Raw genomic sequence first — 15,892 nt, 5'->3', positions numbered from 1 at the left:
TTTTCTTCATGTTGGTGACTTGGAGGAAAGGAATCTGTAACCATGACCACAGTTTGCAGGTTAAACTTTCACTGATGGTGCGTCACTGACATATGGCTCTGTTCAGGCACGCCTGTGTTTTATTGAACATGTCAGTGAGAGCATGAACCAGAAACTAACAAATATTCACAAATGAGTTTTAGAGCTTTAAAATGTCCTATTTTTAATAAATGGATGATTTGTCCATTATTTATATTGAATAATGTTTGTTTTGTGTTTTAACAGCTATATGTTAATCTAACTTAGACCTGTAATCGTATTCAGGCTGTTACTAAACCCAGCTCCCATAAACAGAGTGGTTGAACACACAAAACTATATTTCTGGCAGCTTTTGAATAAAGAGGATGAGTTTTTTTTTTTTTTTTTTTTTTTTTTAGTTGTTTTCAGCATTGTATAACTGAATCTTTACAGTAACAGCAGTTATTTACCCAGGGGATGGATTTTGTCTCAAGGTGTTTTGATCTAATAAAGCTGTATAAATTAAACTAAAGAAAGGGAAAAAAAAAACAGGGAAATGTCTATATAACAAGTGGGACAGAACAGGAAATCTCAGTGTATCTGTTTGCTCTTTCAAATATACATTGGCTCGGGATAAGAATAATGTTCTTCAGGATGTTTTGCGAACCCTATAAATAAAATGAGATTTTTCTAAATTTTAAGGCTGAATCCTGACAGTACTGGACGCTGACTGGCTGACAGTAAAGCTGCTCAGTTGAGGCTTTCCTGATCAAATTTTCTGAACTTGCCTGATCTGGAAAGATTTTTGTATTTTTTGTGTGAGTTGAGCCAATCGTGACCAAGTTCAGTTATGATTTAGATTAGATTACGATGGAACTAATTATAAAATGAACGGATTTCTGAAAATGCAATAATTTCAAACTTCAATAAGATAAGATCAATAAAATTGTACGCCATTTCTCTCAGCTCATCTTGGTAAGGGCAGTGTTGCCGGAAGGCGGCGTCAATTCATAAATCTGGGTGTGGCAGCGTCCATATATCTAATATAATTTGCGACCAAGATTTAAAAATTGTCTTAATTAGACTAAATACTGACTATAGGGACAATCTACGACTGATGATTAACAAGATATTATTTACTCAATGTGATAAATTATTTACATAAGTATATAATTCCCGTCAATCTATCGCCTGAGGGGACACAGTGATGCTGAATGCCCTGAAAATAAATAATCTAGATGGATTTATGACTTTTTTTTTTTTTTGCCTTCTTTGATGTCCAGTATGATCACAAGAGGAAAGGTGCATCCTCGGAGGCGATAGGTGTGGCCGAGGCAGCTCATACTTTGCCATATCCGACTGACGCTAACGTGTTTGCTGATGATTTTTGTCACGGTTCACTCATCCCATTCATACTAAATGAGGTGATAAGCATCATTGTTTAAGAAGCCACTGTCACACACACACACACACACACACACACACACACACACACACACACACACACACACACACACACCGTCTGAGCGCCGGGCTGCAGGGGAAAACCAGGCTGACAACTTCCTATTGGTCCACGTTGGTATTTACCGTAAACCTCCTACAAGGTGCGACTTGATCTTTCCAAACACAAGAGCAAACGGATCTGTTAAACACTAACACTGCGCGATGAATCGAGCAATGTCAGACATATACGATTCATTATATTCCAAACAAACAACTGCAACAAATAACTCGCAGAACATCTGATGCATTATCAACTGTAGTTGAAATTGTGTGTGCGCACAATCACCTGGGCAGCCGGATGTGAGGTGGCCACTTCAAGGAGCAAGCCAAAGATAAACACGTAGCCAGACGTGGAGGGCGACGATAATAAATGTCACGAAAAGGCCGCTGAGACATGACAGAAATGGAATAGCTAGTACGAATACTGATATTTAAGTAGCTCGGGAAACACTCAGCAAAACAGCCAAGGAGCCAGTCTTCCGCAGACAAAGCGACATCGAGTCGGTGAGTCCTCAGTCAGCAGCAGCAGCACTAGCACTGACAGCTGTAGCGTCCCCGGCTAGCTGCCGTTAGCTGGCTAACTAACCTAATTACCTTCAGTCTGGCTGTCTCTGCGGTAACCTAACGCTACCAACAACAACAAATATCCACATACTCACTATTCACCAAGAAATTGGCTTTAGCATTTTTAAGCTACACTGTTCGCTTGCAGCCTAACACAATGTTAGCGCTTGTTAGCTAGCCCATATTGTTGGTAACTATGTAACCGTTAGCTTTACGATTGGCTAGCTAAGGTAAAGTTAGCTAATTAACTGTTAAATATCGACCGTGAAGGTTAGTGTTAGTATTTAGCATAATAATACTTTAGGGGCATCCTTAACTGGAAATCGGGATCAATTCATAACGTTGCTTTTGATGTGTGTTTGATGTATGAGTTGATCAACGGTATTTGGATTGGTGTTAATGACAACCAAATACACCTTGCTGAACAGCTGGTGAGGAAGGAGTACCATAAATGCAGTAAGTACAGATGAGGTCAAACAAGTATTTACTATTATACATAATCCTCTTATTATTTTTGGGTTCAGTTTGACCCAATTCAATGTTGAACGTTTGTAAATACATGAGTAACGTCAGTTTTTTTCCTCACATTTCATGACTTTTCCTAAGTTAATGGGGACAACTGGGTAAACAAAAAAATAACATGAGGAGATGTTTTCAAGGTCCTGGACACATTTTTCATGCATCTGTGTTTCTCTGATGTCTATTTTACCCCAGACTGTTTTAGGTGTATAAAACATATAAGATACGTCAACATTTTACACACATTTGTTATAGTGGTTTTAGTCAAAAACCTTCCCTCTCCTTTTGGGCCCTCACCAAACATAGCCACACCTGTAGCAGTATGAGAACCACTGACAGTTAATGTGAGATTTGGGAGGGAAAAACATGATTCCCACAAGAATTTGGACGTGTTAAGGGATTATTCAAAGGGCTATTTAGGTAGTCAACTAGAAACATATACTAGGTGACACATAAACTTGGATAACAATTTTTATTTTACCCATTTTCCGGGGGTAAATTTACTGGGGTCAAATTGACCCCAATTGATAAAACAGTGTTATTAAGTTTGAAGGTTACAGGAAAGATAAAAAACAAATCTGATCATTGTGCTTCCATTGATGTCATGAGTATTCTTCCTTAGTCCCTGACATAAAATCACCAGTCTCCTTGTAACATTTCTATAGATGCTTATAATTGTTGCTGCAATATCTGAATCATGTCCTTCTAAAGTTTTTCTTTTCTTCTTGGATTTCTTTAGTTCTTTTTTTTGTTAGGGTGGTAACAGTACATTATATTTGTTTCCTTGGAAACAAGCCCCCATCATCTCAGGCTCACCAAAAAGACAGTAATCAATATGTTATTCCTTAGTGCAAGGCCCTCTTGCAAGAAAGCCTGAGACTCGGGGGCTTGGGCTCGGGCTCAGACACATCTGCCCACCTAGTGCTTGATGATTCAGTCTGTATTTTCTTACTATATCTAGAGCCCATACAGCCCCTAGGACATTCTCTTATTTATTCATATTTACATAACTGTGGTTCAGATACAGAGGGAAATATTGATACCACTCCAAATGGTCAATAGTGTTTGGACATTCCTCTTGGTTTGTACAAACCACAGTTATATTTAAAGAAACCCCTCTTGAAATCTTAATGTTGTTATCACAGTAAACCTAAGACATGCACTGTAAGTTCGCAGTGTATTTGGCCTTCATGAGCAACGGTGATTGTATGTGAACAAGTGGAGCTTGCTGTGTACACGTTACCTGCACAGCACTTGTCATATTAACACTGGGATCACACGTCATTTGTGTTGCTGTTAATTACGTGCAGACTTATGTGCAAGGATTGTGTGGCTAAACTCTAGTCAAACTGAGTGTAGTGTTACATTGCACGTCACTGTATACATGACAGACATGTGCAACACAATGCAATGCATCTGCAATACACTAATGCAGTGGCAACAGACCTGCTCATCAGAAAGAACTTCCATCAGAGAGTAATGCATTCAGCTCATTAAGTGTGATCCAGGCATGAGAGTATGTCTGTACTGAAAAATGTTCATTACTGCTCAGTTGTGAGTACCCTAAATGACTTAGTCATTTGTATTAGTTTTAGCTTCATTTTTGTTATTTGGTGAGATGCAACCTTTACACATGTTTCACATAATTACCACATAATTATCAGCCATGTCTGAGGTGTTGCACATCATAGATGCATGAGTGAACAGAGAATGTACTGGAATACAGTGGTGAGATGCATAATTTTCCTGTAATTCATCAAAACCCAATCAGTAATATCTGGGAGTTACAATCAAATGAACAGACAAGTTGACTGACCTGTAGTTTTCCCTCAATTTCAGTATGGTGGACAATTGCAAAGCAAAACTTTTAAACAGCAGTTAACAAAAGCTCTGCCTCTTATATATTCACTGTTATGAAGAATGCTCCTCATAGCTTTTATACAGTTGTTTATGAACACACATACTCTGAAACTTTTCCTCAAGTGACTGCAAATGTGTAAGAAACATAGATCATTTCCCTGATAATCATAAATATCTATATAGCAGTCAGTTCAACTTTTTTTTATCAAGTCTGATGAAACATACATTCTTGGAATTGTCAGCAGTGTTGGAGCATAGGTTTACCAAGACAAATTGCTGGGCTCATACTACCTGTTGAATAATGAAACAGTGGTTGTTGAGGCTTTACACCAGTTTGCACAGCTGTGTTTGTAGTTGAATCAGACCGTCTAAGCCCATTTAATTTTGCTTGTCCGCTGGAGAAAATGAGCACAGCACTAAGATATGTGACCAAAACTGTCAGTTTCTGTCACAGTTCTGCCTTTTTTCTACATGTTGCTTGACTTGCTCTGCTAGATCAGCCTTCACATACCATGAACAGTTCTTGTCAGTTTCGTTATGCATCAATTTCCTCTCTGCAGTATCTGTAGCTGAGTCCATAATGGTGCGAGCAGCCTTGGTGACCGCCACCAGTCTGGCGTTGACTGGGGCCGTAGTGGCACATGCCTACTTCCTCAAACACCAGTTCTACCCAACTGTGGTCTACCTCACCAAGAGCAGCCCCAGCATGGCAGTAAGTGTGTGTGTGTGTGTGTGTGTGTGTGTGTGTGTGTGTGTGTGTGTGTGTGTGTGTGTGTGTGTGTGTGTGTGTGTGTGTCTGTGTGTGTGTGTCTGTGTGTGTGTGTGTGTGTGTGTGTGTGTGTGTGTGTGTGTGTGTGTGTGTGTGTGTGTGTGTTAGTGAGGGGCGATATGGACTAAAAATTTTATCACGATAATTTCTGGCATTTATTGCGAGTACGATAAAAGTGACGATAAAAAATATAAAACAATTCAACTCCATCTTTTTGACTACAAATCTATCACCGCATTCAGTCTTGAGAACCCCACAAATACTGCTCAAAAATAATACTTACTGTAGTCAAATACGCTACTAAACTATACCAATTAAGTTTAAGTAGTACACCTGTACTGCATCCTTTGTAATCACCGCTTTTTTGCAAACTTTGCATATGACAGATGTTTGCGCCACGTCAGACTTACTGTAGCCAAACCAGTTCCAGATAATCGAGCTGGAGCCTCGTTTAGCAACGAGCTCTTCGCTATCAGCCCCGCCTTCCGCCATGCTTGTTATTGTGCTACACTTGTGAGCTGCCGGCTGCCAGCGGCGAGTGCGTTGCGCACGTAATTACGTCATCAACAGGAGTTTATCGTTATTATCGCGAGATGACATATTCTTACCGTGGGGAATTTTTTTGACGATATATCGCAAACGATAACATATCGCCCATCCCTAGTGTGTGTGTGTGTGTGTGTGTGCGTGCGTGCGCGCGCGCGCGCGTGCGTGTGTGTGCGTGTGTGTGTGCGTGCCAATATTGAATATCTTTAAATTTCATCATTCCCATGCTAGAACATTTCCATGAGTCAGTGTTTCCTGCAGAGATTGTTATACTTCTACGTCTTGGTCTAAGAGCCTCTAAAACATCATTTTGACCATCATGCAGAACACTCCATAAAACTTAAGCACATTCAGCTCTTTAAGAGGACATTGGACATACATTACAGCGCTTAAGTGAAATATTACTTCACATAAACATAATTGAACAGTTAAATAAATAAGGTGCAACTGGAACTAAGATTTCATTTCAGTTTTTGCACACTATTAATGGTGATCTGCCTGGTAATAAATAAAAGGTGAATATTGGACTTCTCAGCAAACCAGTGTATTGGTGTAATCGTAGTTAAAATTGCTGACAAAATGTACATCCACACACCATATTCTAGTGGTCCTCAACCTGTAGTATAAGATAAAATGTTCCTGATATGCAAAGGTTAGACAGTCTGTCATTCATAAATACACATCCTCCTTTCATAAAGTGACTAAAAGCCAAAATCAACTCTTTAATGTCTGCTTTGTCCTTGGTGTCAGGTGTTGTACATTCAGGCCTTTGTGCTGGTGTTCTTGCTGGGAAAGTTCATGAGGAAGGTCTTCTTTGGACAGCTGAGAGCTGCAGAAATGGAGGTAGAGTTCTGTTATCATTGAAAATTACATTCATATCTGATATGTAACCCAAGACAACTTTTTCTGAGAGAAAGCAATGCTTTTATAGTTCTTTAAAGATGCCCCATTCATCTGTGGCATATAACAAAGTTTGCTTCTTACCCAGTCCTGCTGATACAGCTAATGGGCCTTTTTGTTCTTGTGCTTTTGCCTCTGTTCCTCAACTGCTCTCAGCACCTGATCGAGCGCTCCTGGTACGCAGTGACTGAGACGTGTCTGGCCTTCACCGTGTTCAGAGATGATTTCTCCCCTCGCTTTGTCGCCCTCTTCACATTGCTGCTCTTCCTTAAGTGCTTCCACTGGCTAGCCGAAGACCGTGTGGACTTTGTGAGTGATGATACACATACCACTACTTCATCATACCCAGTCCATGTGACACTTTATTCACTTTATACTATGTAGAGACAGAAAGGATACTTGGAACAAAGGAAAGGGTGGATGACGTGGTTAATGTTGCAAGCCAAACTTTAACACAGTTATCACAAGTGCTGATTGTTTGCCGGTCAGAACTAAAAAACCTTAGTACTAGGGATCTGAATACAAAGATTTGCTGTCCTGTTTTGTTTTTGCTTTGTGCCCCTTTGAATAGTTATTTACTCTTAGGAAAAGGCTAAAAAAACTGTTAAAAGGCAGCAACCATGAACAGCAGAAAGCTAGGAAAACAGAATTTGAGAGTGCAGGTTAATCTGTAATAGTGTTGCATATGTAATCCCTAGAATAACTGGTCACTAGATTTAGTGCTTGAGTACACTGTAGTCACTGTGCATGATATATGTAACATGCCAGTAATTGTTCTTTCTGTGTTTTTAATCTTGTCCCCTTCAGATGGAAAGGAGTCCAAACATATCCTGGGTGTTTCACTTCAGGGTGCTGTGTGAGTACACATTATCAGCTGCTGTTTGCGTAGACCGCAGTAATTCTGTCTGCACCTCAGTTTGGAAATGCTACTGAATTGCAATGACATTGCTCAACTGTTCAACTGAGAGGCAATTCTCTCTCTCTTTGCCACTCTTTCACTTTTCTCTGTCTTTCTGCTTCACTGCTGATACTTTAGAAACATGTCCTTCAGCTAAATTAAGCTGCATGCAAATCACTCTCTCTGCACCTGGGGCCAGATGCACCACAGTTACACAGGGACACTCATAATAGAACATAAGGGGTGACATTAACATAGCATAACACAAGTTGGAATGTTGAGCTAAACTTTGCTACAAGAGCTATTCTCCTCCACAAAGCAACTTGACTGCAGTTGGACAGTCTGAGGGGCTTTCTGATGCCACACCAGGATTATACTTTACTTTTTTGGCTGGTGTCACTGGTGCTGTCATGGTCAAAATTTAAGTAGCACACACATAAATATGTCTGAAAATGTGTTGGTAGTCTTCAAAAGCATAGGCGACAATTCTTAAGTAGAATCATAGCATAGATAAGAGTCCAAAACAACAAAAAAATAAACATTAATATTGTTTGAGACATCTTAAAATGAAAGGAAGCATTTGACATAGCATTCCCATTAACATGGAACTGTTGAGGAGGAATGTGGACAAACTTTATTTGAATAGGAGGCACCACGTAGCTCTATCAATGAGTCACGTTCATTCCCAGTTTGAGTCCCAGAACCAGCTCCAACAGCTGTTAAGCTTTAAAATAGCTCTTATTTGGATACCAGTGTCATGGTTTCTTTGGCTATTGAATATACTTGTTTGTGGGTAAACAATAAAATGTTTTTCCCCTCTTTTGTCTAGCAGTGCAGAGGAGCCAGTGCTGTTGAATGAATATAAAGAACACACTGATAATGTGTCATGCCTTGTTTCCTCCAGCTCTGATGGCACTGCTGGGTGTCTTGGACTTCCTGTTTGTCAACCATGCCTGTCACAGTATCATCACTCGAGGAGCCTCGGTCCAGCTGGTTTTTGGATTTGAGGTTTGTAATGCTGTGCACTGAGCCTCTGTCTTGATTAAAGCCTAATATGAGATAGAGCGCTGTGTGTTTTAGTGTAAACACAGCACAAATGAATCTCTCTCAGTTCAGTTCAGTACCTTAATCCATCATTCTTCCTTTATAGGATGACTATTTTTTAATATTTTTCCATTTATTTCAAGTCATTTTTACAGTGATATGCTTTGAAAGTTTAATTAATTTGGCGAAGACTGGTTGGACAGTTCTGGTTTTATTAGTGAACATCTGCTAAGAAGATAAATTTGTAGCTGACCTCTGATATTTAGTCTGATCTCCAGCTGCAGCAAGAACGAACGGGACAAAAAGACTGTGAGAGTGCACAGAGGAATTTTCTGGGGGGCTGAGCACATTTTCTGATTCAGCACATTTTGCACCATTAGGTTCACACAGTTAAGATAATACGTGTTTCAAAGAACATTACAAAAGCAGAAGATGAAAACACAAAAGATATTTTACCACTTTCCCCCTAGTGTAATCTATCCATCCAGATAATTTCAGTGCAATTTGCAACTATTTCCTGGGAAGAACAACTGTCTTACCTAAAAATCGCTCACTGTACTGTACATTCAAAGTCAGGAGAGCAGCATCGGGCTCTACATCTTGAGGATATTTGATTAGATCACAGCAACAACAAACTGACCAGTGACTAATTCAAATGATCATTCCCCTTGTGATTCAAGTGTCCCCAAATCCTTGTTCTTTTCAGAGACCAAAAATGACTAATCTGCCCTGAATCTAAATCCAGTGTCCCTGGTTACAACTCATTAACATCAAAGGCAAACAGATGACACTAGCTCTGAGAGAGATCCAGGGTTTTGCCATGAACACAGGCCAAGTCTGACTCAGTGGAGGTTTTCCAGAGGGAAGAACACTTGCCACTTCCATTGGTGGCAAATGACCAGTTCTGAATATTTCCCCTGACATTTCAGCCCCACACTCAGTAACTTGTTTCCCTCATTTCTTTCATACTTGTCACCACACAACAAGGGCACAAAAACACTTGCTAATTTACAGATAGCATATGAGCTCTATTTTCCCTGAGATTTTTCCTCCTCTGTGTCCTTGCCAGTATGCCATCCTGCTGACCATGGTGCTGACAACCTTCATCAAGTATCTGCTTCATACTATTGACCTGCAGAGCGACAACCCCTGGGACAACAAGGCCGTCTACATGCTCTACACTGAGCTTTTCACTGGTACTATACCTGCTGTAGTTGAAATGATATAGGGAAATATTCTTTTACCCCGCTGTTGAGTTCCAGACAACATTTCATAATGTCAGTGGTGAGATACAAAGTGAGAGCATCCCTATTCAACTGATATTTGGTGTTTTTATTGACCTCCAGGTTTCATTAAAGTGCTCCTGTACATGGCCTTCATGACCATCATGATAAAGGTCCACACCTTCCCCCTGTTTGCCATTCGCCCCATGTACCTGGCTATGAGGTGAGCAGCTTCAGCGTTTGTGTGTGTATGAGAATATGCTTTTTGACTTGTGATAGTTTTTGTATTTCAGTGTTCATACATAGGTTTGGAAACTTGAGGAATATCAATATGGTCCTTTCCAGGTCTTGATACATTTGGAAATTATATTATGTTTTCATATGTGCTACTATACATTTTCTGTGGTGTTAGATTTCTCATCTCACATATTTGAGTATTTGCAACTAATAATAATTTATAGAGTGATATTGTTGTTATTAAGGAGCAAGACAGTCTTCATAAACCATTATGAATATCAAATTTCTGCCAAATCAAGAAATTAAGTTATGCAAAAAGTCTAGAATTTTTATTCACTTACAATTTCAAAACGCACTTAATTTTTCTATTACTAGGTATACATTCTAGTAGTTTTATTTTTTTGTTTATTTAGAAAGAGTATTTCAAGGTTAATGCCAGTGAAGAATGTGCTGATAGTGTTGTGGGTGCAACTTGTTTGCCTTTGAGTGGTTGTAGTATTTATAGTTGATCTTGGCCCATTCATTATAAAAGTAATCTGTCTACATTGTCCTCAATACAGCAGTAATAAACAATTTTTTTTTTTGTTTATTTATTTTACACACTTTTTTAACTGATAAATGACAGGCCAAATATTCAGATATACTCAAATTATTTCTGTTGTTGTTCAGAGCTGCAACTCAGGATTATTTTCATTACTGATTGATTGATTGGTCCGTGAAATGCCAGAAAATGGTGAAAAATGTTGATCACAGTTTCCCAAAGCAAATGTCTTGTTTTGTCCCAACCAACAGTCCACGACCCAAGACATTTAGTTTACTGCCATAGAGGACTAAAGAAACCAGAAAATATTCACATTTGAGACGCTGAAATCAGAGAATTTGGAGATTTTCTTCTTAAAAATAACTCAAAAGGATTAATCTGTTATCAAAATAGTTGGCAATTGATAGTTGGCAAATGATCAATTATTTGACTATTCGTTGCAGCTACATTGTCACAGTAGGGTAGAATATAATTTTGTTTAATAGCCTTTTTGGAAATCCTATTTAAGACCTGTTTTGAGTGTTGTATTGGTCTTTTCCTCACAGGCAGTTCAAGAAAGCTGTAACAGACGCGATAATGTCCCGACGGGCCATCCGCAACATGAACACACTGTGGGTGATGTTGTGTATTTCCCGATTGCATTGTTTTGTATATGTGAAGACACTTTTTCCCCATTACCTCTTCTCCCTTTATTCATACTGTCAATGTTTGGTTAGACAGAGTGAGCCCACTGGGATTTTAATTCTCAGTCGCTGTCAGAGTATTTATGTTTGAGCTGTTTATGTAAACATATCCTGCACAATAACCTGGATAAGCTCTTACTCAGGACATTCGAAACTCATGTAAATTGTCTGACAAATGCTTGTACTAATGTGGGATACTTTGTCCACAAGATCAGTTTTCATTACTATTATACAGAATCTTACATAATATGTAGATTGTGAAAACACGTGAGGTAATCCTGAATAAGACTAACTGATTTGTGTTGCTTTATGGGATAGTGTGTACCTGTAAACTCACATGCTTGAATTGCCAGAGTTAATTTCTCTTTATATTTGTGTTTTTGTCCAGTTACCCAGATGCTACCCCTGAAGATCTGCAAGCATCCGATAACGTCTGTATCATCTGTCGTGAGGAAATGGTCACTGGAGCCAAGAAACTACCCTGTAATCACATTTTCCACTCCAGGTAAGTCATGTGATGCTCTGACTCAGCGCAGGCTTCCAGACTGCAAACAAACAACAAAGCTTAAATTTCAGACTTGCTCAGCATATTTGGTAAAACTGTTGCTGTCAGAAACAGTAAAGGAGACAATTTGGTAGATGAAAAAGTGGCATTAAATGAGGTGCTTTGGTATTTCAGGTTGCTGTATTTGTTTTAGCAGTGTCCTGAGTAATGTCGTGTTGCCTTTACTTCCTCCCCACAGCTGCCTGCGCTCCTGGTTCCAGAGGCAGCAGACATGTCCCACCTGTCGGATGGATGTCCTCCGAGCATCTAACACCAATCAGACTCCAGCCCCGCCCCAGGCCCCGCCCCCTGCCCCAGCAGCTCCTGCGAATGCCCCTGCAGCCCCACCTGCCAATGGTGAGAGTCATGGCTCTTTCACTTGATCACGGCAAAATTCCTTTGTTAATGCCCACGTCAGAGGCAGAGCTACCTGTGCTACAAGCCAAGACTCACAGTGAACAAAGCTCGAATGATCTAAACCTGACCCAGTTTGTAGCTGACCTTTTCAGAGCTCTTCAAATCAGATTAAGGCTTTATGTGATGTAGATGTGGGTGCACTGTGTTACATAGCAGCTTGTCAGCCATCACATGGTGTTTCCTGTGCTATGCAGGTACAAGAGACTGTTTGGCTTTACCTGTTTTTACACTTCCACCCCTCACAATGTTTTGTTTCTTTTCTTGCCTCTGTTGGGACATAGTTTACAACATGAACTCAACCAGTATTTTCTTGCAATAAAAAGCAGTCATGTTGGTCCTATTCACACCTGTGAAGATCATATAAATAATGTCCATGAACATTATAAATAATGTTCATGGATGTCTTTTGTTCTGTGTCCTCTCCAGTGGCTCCAGGCATGTTACCTGGCTTCCCTCCTGGCATGTTCCCCTTCTGGGGTCCCTTCCCTGGTGTGCCTCCTCCTGCCGCAGCAGCTGCAGCCCCGGGTGCTACTGATGCTCCACAGAGTAGTACAGAGGCTGCACAGGGAACCAGTAAGGAGACCTCATACTCCTCTGTAACAAATTAGCCACTCCTGTTTAAATGATTTCAAGACTTTTCAGATTCAGGTGTTAAATAGCATTTTCCTAAGAGTTCAACATTAATAAACAACCTTCAACTGCTGTTCTTTTAGCAAAATGGAAATTGGATCAGTCATATCACTCAACACACACATGGAGGTTGAATTAAGACATGATGTGGACTTTCGGTAACATACATGTTGCATTCATGCATTCAGTCAATTTATTTAGAGAGCAGTGAGGCCTACTGAGCATAACCTACTGACCATAACCATGCCACAGGATCCCTTAGGTAGAGGAGAACAATACCTTATTAGCAATATAGTTGTGAATATATTTTTTTGACTCAATTGTTGTACAAATGAGAAGCTTTGAAAATGGGAGAGGCTGTTGTTACATGTCATAAGCATTAGTGCTCACAGTGAAAATAAAAACAGTGCTTTCCAGGTGTTGATGTCTGACATTGACGGTATTGTGTGTTTGTGTCCATCAGGCACCAGCCAGCCCACTTCATCTGCTCCAGATGCCACCACAGGAGCCGCTGCTCCAGGGGCAGCCATCCCAGGCTTCCCCTTCTCCTTCCCTCCTCCTCCCTTCCCTGCAGCACCATGGCTGCCTATGCCACCACCACCACCCTTCTGTAAGGACTAGCAGTTGTTTTGTAGTTATTTTCACTGTGAACTGTTCTGCTTGTTGTCAGATCTCCACATTTCTCCCCCACATCAGTGTGTGTTAACTGCTCTTTTCTCCTCCCTCCAGTGTCGTCAATGCCTCCCCCTCCTCCGTCTCTGTCCAGGCTGTCGGAGGAGGAGCTGAGGGAGCTGGAGGCAGAGGGCCGGCGGGGCCTGGAGGCCAGGCTCCAGTGTCTCCACAACATCCACACCCTGCTGGACGCTGCCATGCTTAACATCCACCACTACCTCAGCACTGTCACCACACTCACGTAACCAAGCTTCCTCTGCTTTATGCAAGTCAGTTAGGCCGCTCCGCTCTCCTGTGTTACAGTGGTTTGTAGATTCTCTAACTGTGGAGAAGTGAGGATCTGGCAAGCAAAATCTAGCCATTGCGCTCTTTCTTGATTAATAATTTCTCTAAAACGTTGGACTCACTTCATCTGCATACTTCAACTTTACAAACTTTAAAATGTTGAGATACACCTGGAAATGTTTGAATGTATTCAACTTTTGTTGTCCCATGATTTCACTGACACTGGTAAAGAATGTAAGCTAGATCAGAGATATCAGTTCGTTTCTGTACAGTTAAATTTCACATTGTCACAGTGCTCTGTTATTTCCTCCACAGTCCTCCTCGAGCTGAAGCCAGCAGTGGAGAGGCTGGTGGGACGTCCGATTCTGCATCGTCCCCTCAGACTGGCAGCAGTGCCGAAAGCCCCAGCCAGGACAACGATGCACAAAGCTGTATGTGACTAACTTCTCACATCAGTACTGTCTGAAAATCTTTTTTTGAAAACAGGGTCCGGAATTAGCTTTTACGCTCACCCTCTGAGGGCTAGTAAGATTAAAAAAAAAAAAAATTACCTGCCAAGTACATTTTTCATGGAAATAAGTTATTCAGCTATTTTTAGTGCCCAACCCTTTTCATGTTTAGCAGCAAGTATGGTGTGAAATAGTCACTAAAAAGACAAGAGCACAGTTTATAGGTCCTTAAAAACTTGCTCACTCTCAAGTGTAAAATTTATCTTGGTATTAATTGTTTTTTTTTTTTTTTTTGTGGTGGGCTCACTTAAATGTTCAACTAATTTTGGATCAGTAGTTAATCGTACCAGGTAAGACTGTACTGCTTTGTGTAGAGCAGCGTAACAGGAGCCTCACGCCTCACTGAGTTAGAGTGTATGGCGGTCAGTTGGGACAAATTTGGAGTTATAAGTGATGGTAATATATGTATTTGCCAAATGCCAGTATTTTTTACCATTTCTTGTTTGTGATGGTTTCAGAATTTAATTTCAGAACCTGATTTAATAGTTTCTCTCTTATTTCTCATTTCCAGCTGAGCCAGTCAGTGGAGCAACGGGTTTCTCCCAGCCAGCCGACTCCACCACTGCTGCCTTGGAAGCTGAAAGAGAAGAAAAGACAGACGAAGGAGAGGAGGATGGAGAGCCAAACGCTGCTGAGTTGAGGCGCCGCCGCCTTCGCAAGCTGGAGACATCCTCATCATCATCATCGTCATTGCCCCCACCTGACAACTGATCCACATCCACTCACTCAGACATATCGCTCTGGACCAATGGAGATGACTAATGAGTCGATAGATTTTTGTTTTGGTTCTTTTCCTCTTTTCCCCGTGGCTCTGTTGCCTCCAGCAGGCTCAGGTTTCTGTGTTGAGTCGGACTCTTCCTGCCAGCTGAAAACGTTCATGGCAGTGATCCTTAACGGTTTCAAGACTGTTCTTTGTCAGAGAGCAATAGTAAGATATTTTTTTCGATTGCATTTTTTTTTTTCTTAAAACAGAATGAATGACTACTGCGACAAGTGTGCCACCGGTGTTTTCTAAGGCTAATGAGATGGAAGGAAGAATTGCCATTTCAAATCCAAATCTAATTTGTTTCTCCACATGAAATGGACAACATTCAGGTTTGTGTTTTAGGTTACATCGCCAACATATAGTCTGCACTTTGATCATGGATTAATACCGCAGTCAGTTGACTGTTGGCTTTCCCTTCACTGTTAAGTTGGCCTCACACTCTTCAGACTTTATTCTATGTTACAGAGGACACAGATCTGTCAGATCCAGTGAATGCAAATTTAGGGAATTCTGGTTAAAGTTGCAGAGTGGCAACGATCAACTTGTTGGCTTTTGCTGTTCAGTTTTCCTCCATTCACTCTTATTCTGTTGTTCAAGATCTTGCCACTGCAGATGTTGTAACATAAAAATGATTTATTTGAAGCTGTATATATTGTATAAAAAATTTTAATAGGATGATCTGTACATAATGCAGAATAAACTGTTTGAATGAAATGGCAGTGGCATAGCATGTATATTGGTTTATATATTCACGAACTTGTGCCATAAAAGCAGAATGTCTTCTA

The 15,892-nt window shown here is 40.5% G+C and overlaps 1 protein-coding gene across 1 annotated transcript; it reads left to right on the top strand.

Moving 5' to 3' along the window:
- The first annotated feature begins 1,800 nt into the window (after positions 1 to 1,800).
- Positions 1,801 to 15,826, top strand: syvn1 (synovial apoptosis inhibitor 1, synoviolin). The gene is made up of 16 exons (XM_030061503.1): positions 1,801 to 2,004; positions 5,004 to 5,155; positions 6,509 to 6,601; positions 6,815 to 6,967; positions 7,466 to 7,514; positions 8,461 to 8,564; positions 9,670 to 9,796; positions 9,947 to 10,046; positions 11,147 to 11,212; positions 11,673 to 11,789; positions 12,028 to 12,185; positions 12,672 to 12,818; positions 13,339 to 13,485; positions 13,605 to 13,788; positions 14,148 to 14,263; positions 14,853 to 15,826. The coding sequence occupies exons 2-16, from the start codon at positions 5,024 to 5,026 to the stop codon at positions 15,050 to 15,052; spliced, it is 1,893 nt and encodes a 630-aa protein (XP_029917363.1). The 5' UTR covers positions 1,801 to 2,004; positions 5,004 to 5,023; the 3' UTR covers positions 15,053 to 15,826.
- Positions 15,827 to 15,892: the final 66 nt, after the last annotated feature.

The sequence above is a fragment of the Myripristis murdjan genome, chromosome 10 (genome assembly GCF_902150065.1).
Source record: "Myripristis murdjan chromosome 10, fMyrMur1.1, whole genome shotgun sequence".
NCBI lineage: Eukaryota > Metazoa > Chordata > Actinopteri > Holocentriformes > Holocentridae > Myripristis > Myripristis murdjan.
This window is presented reverse-complemented; position numbering and strand designations above follow the sequence as displayed.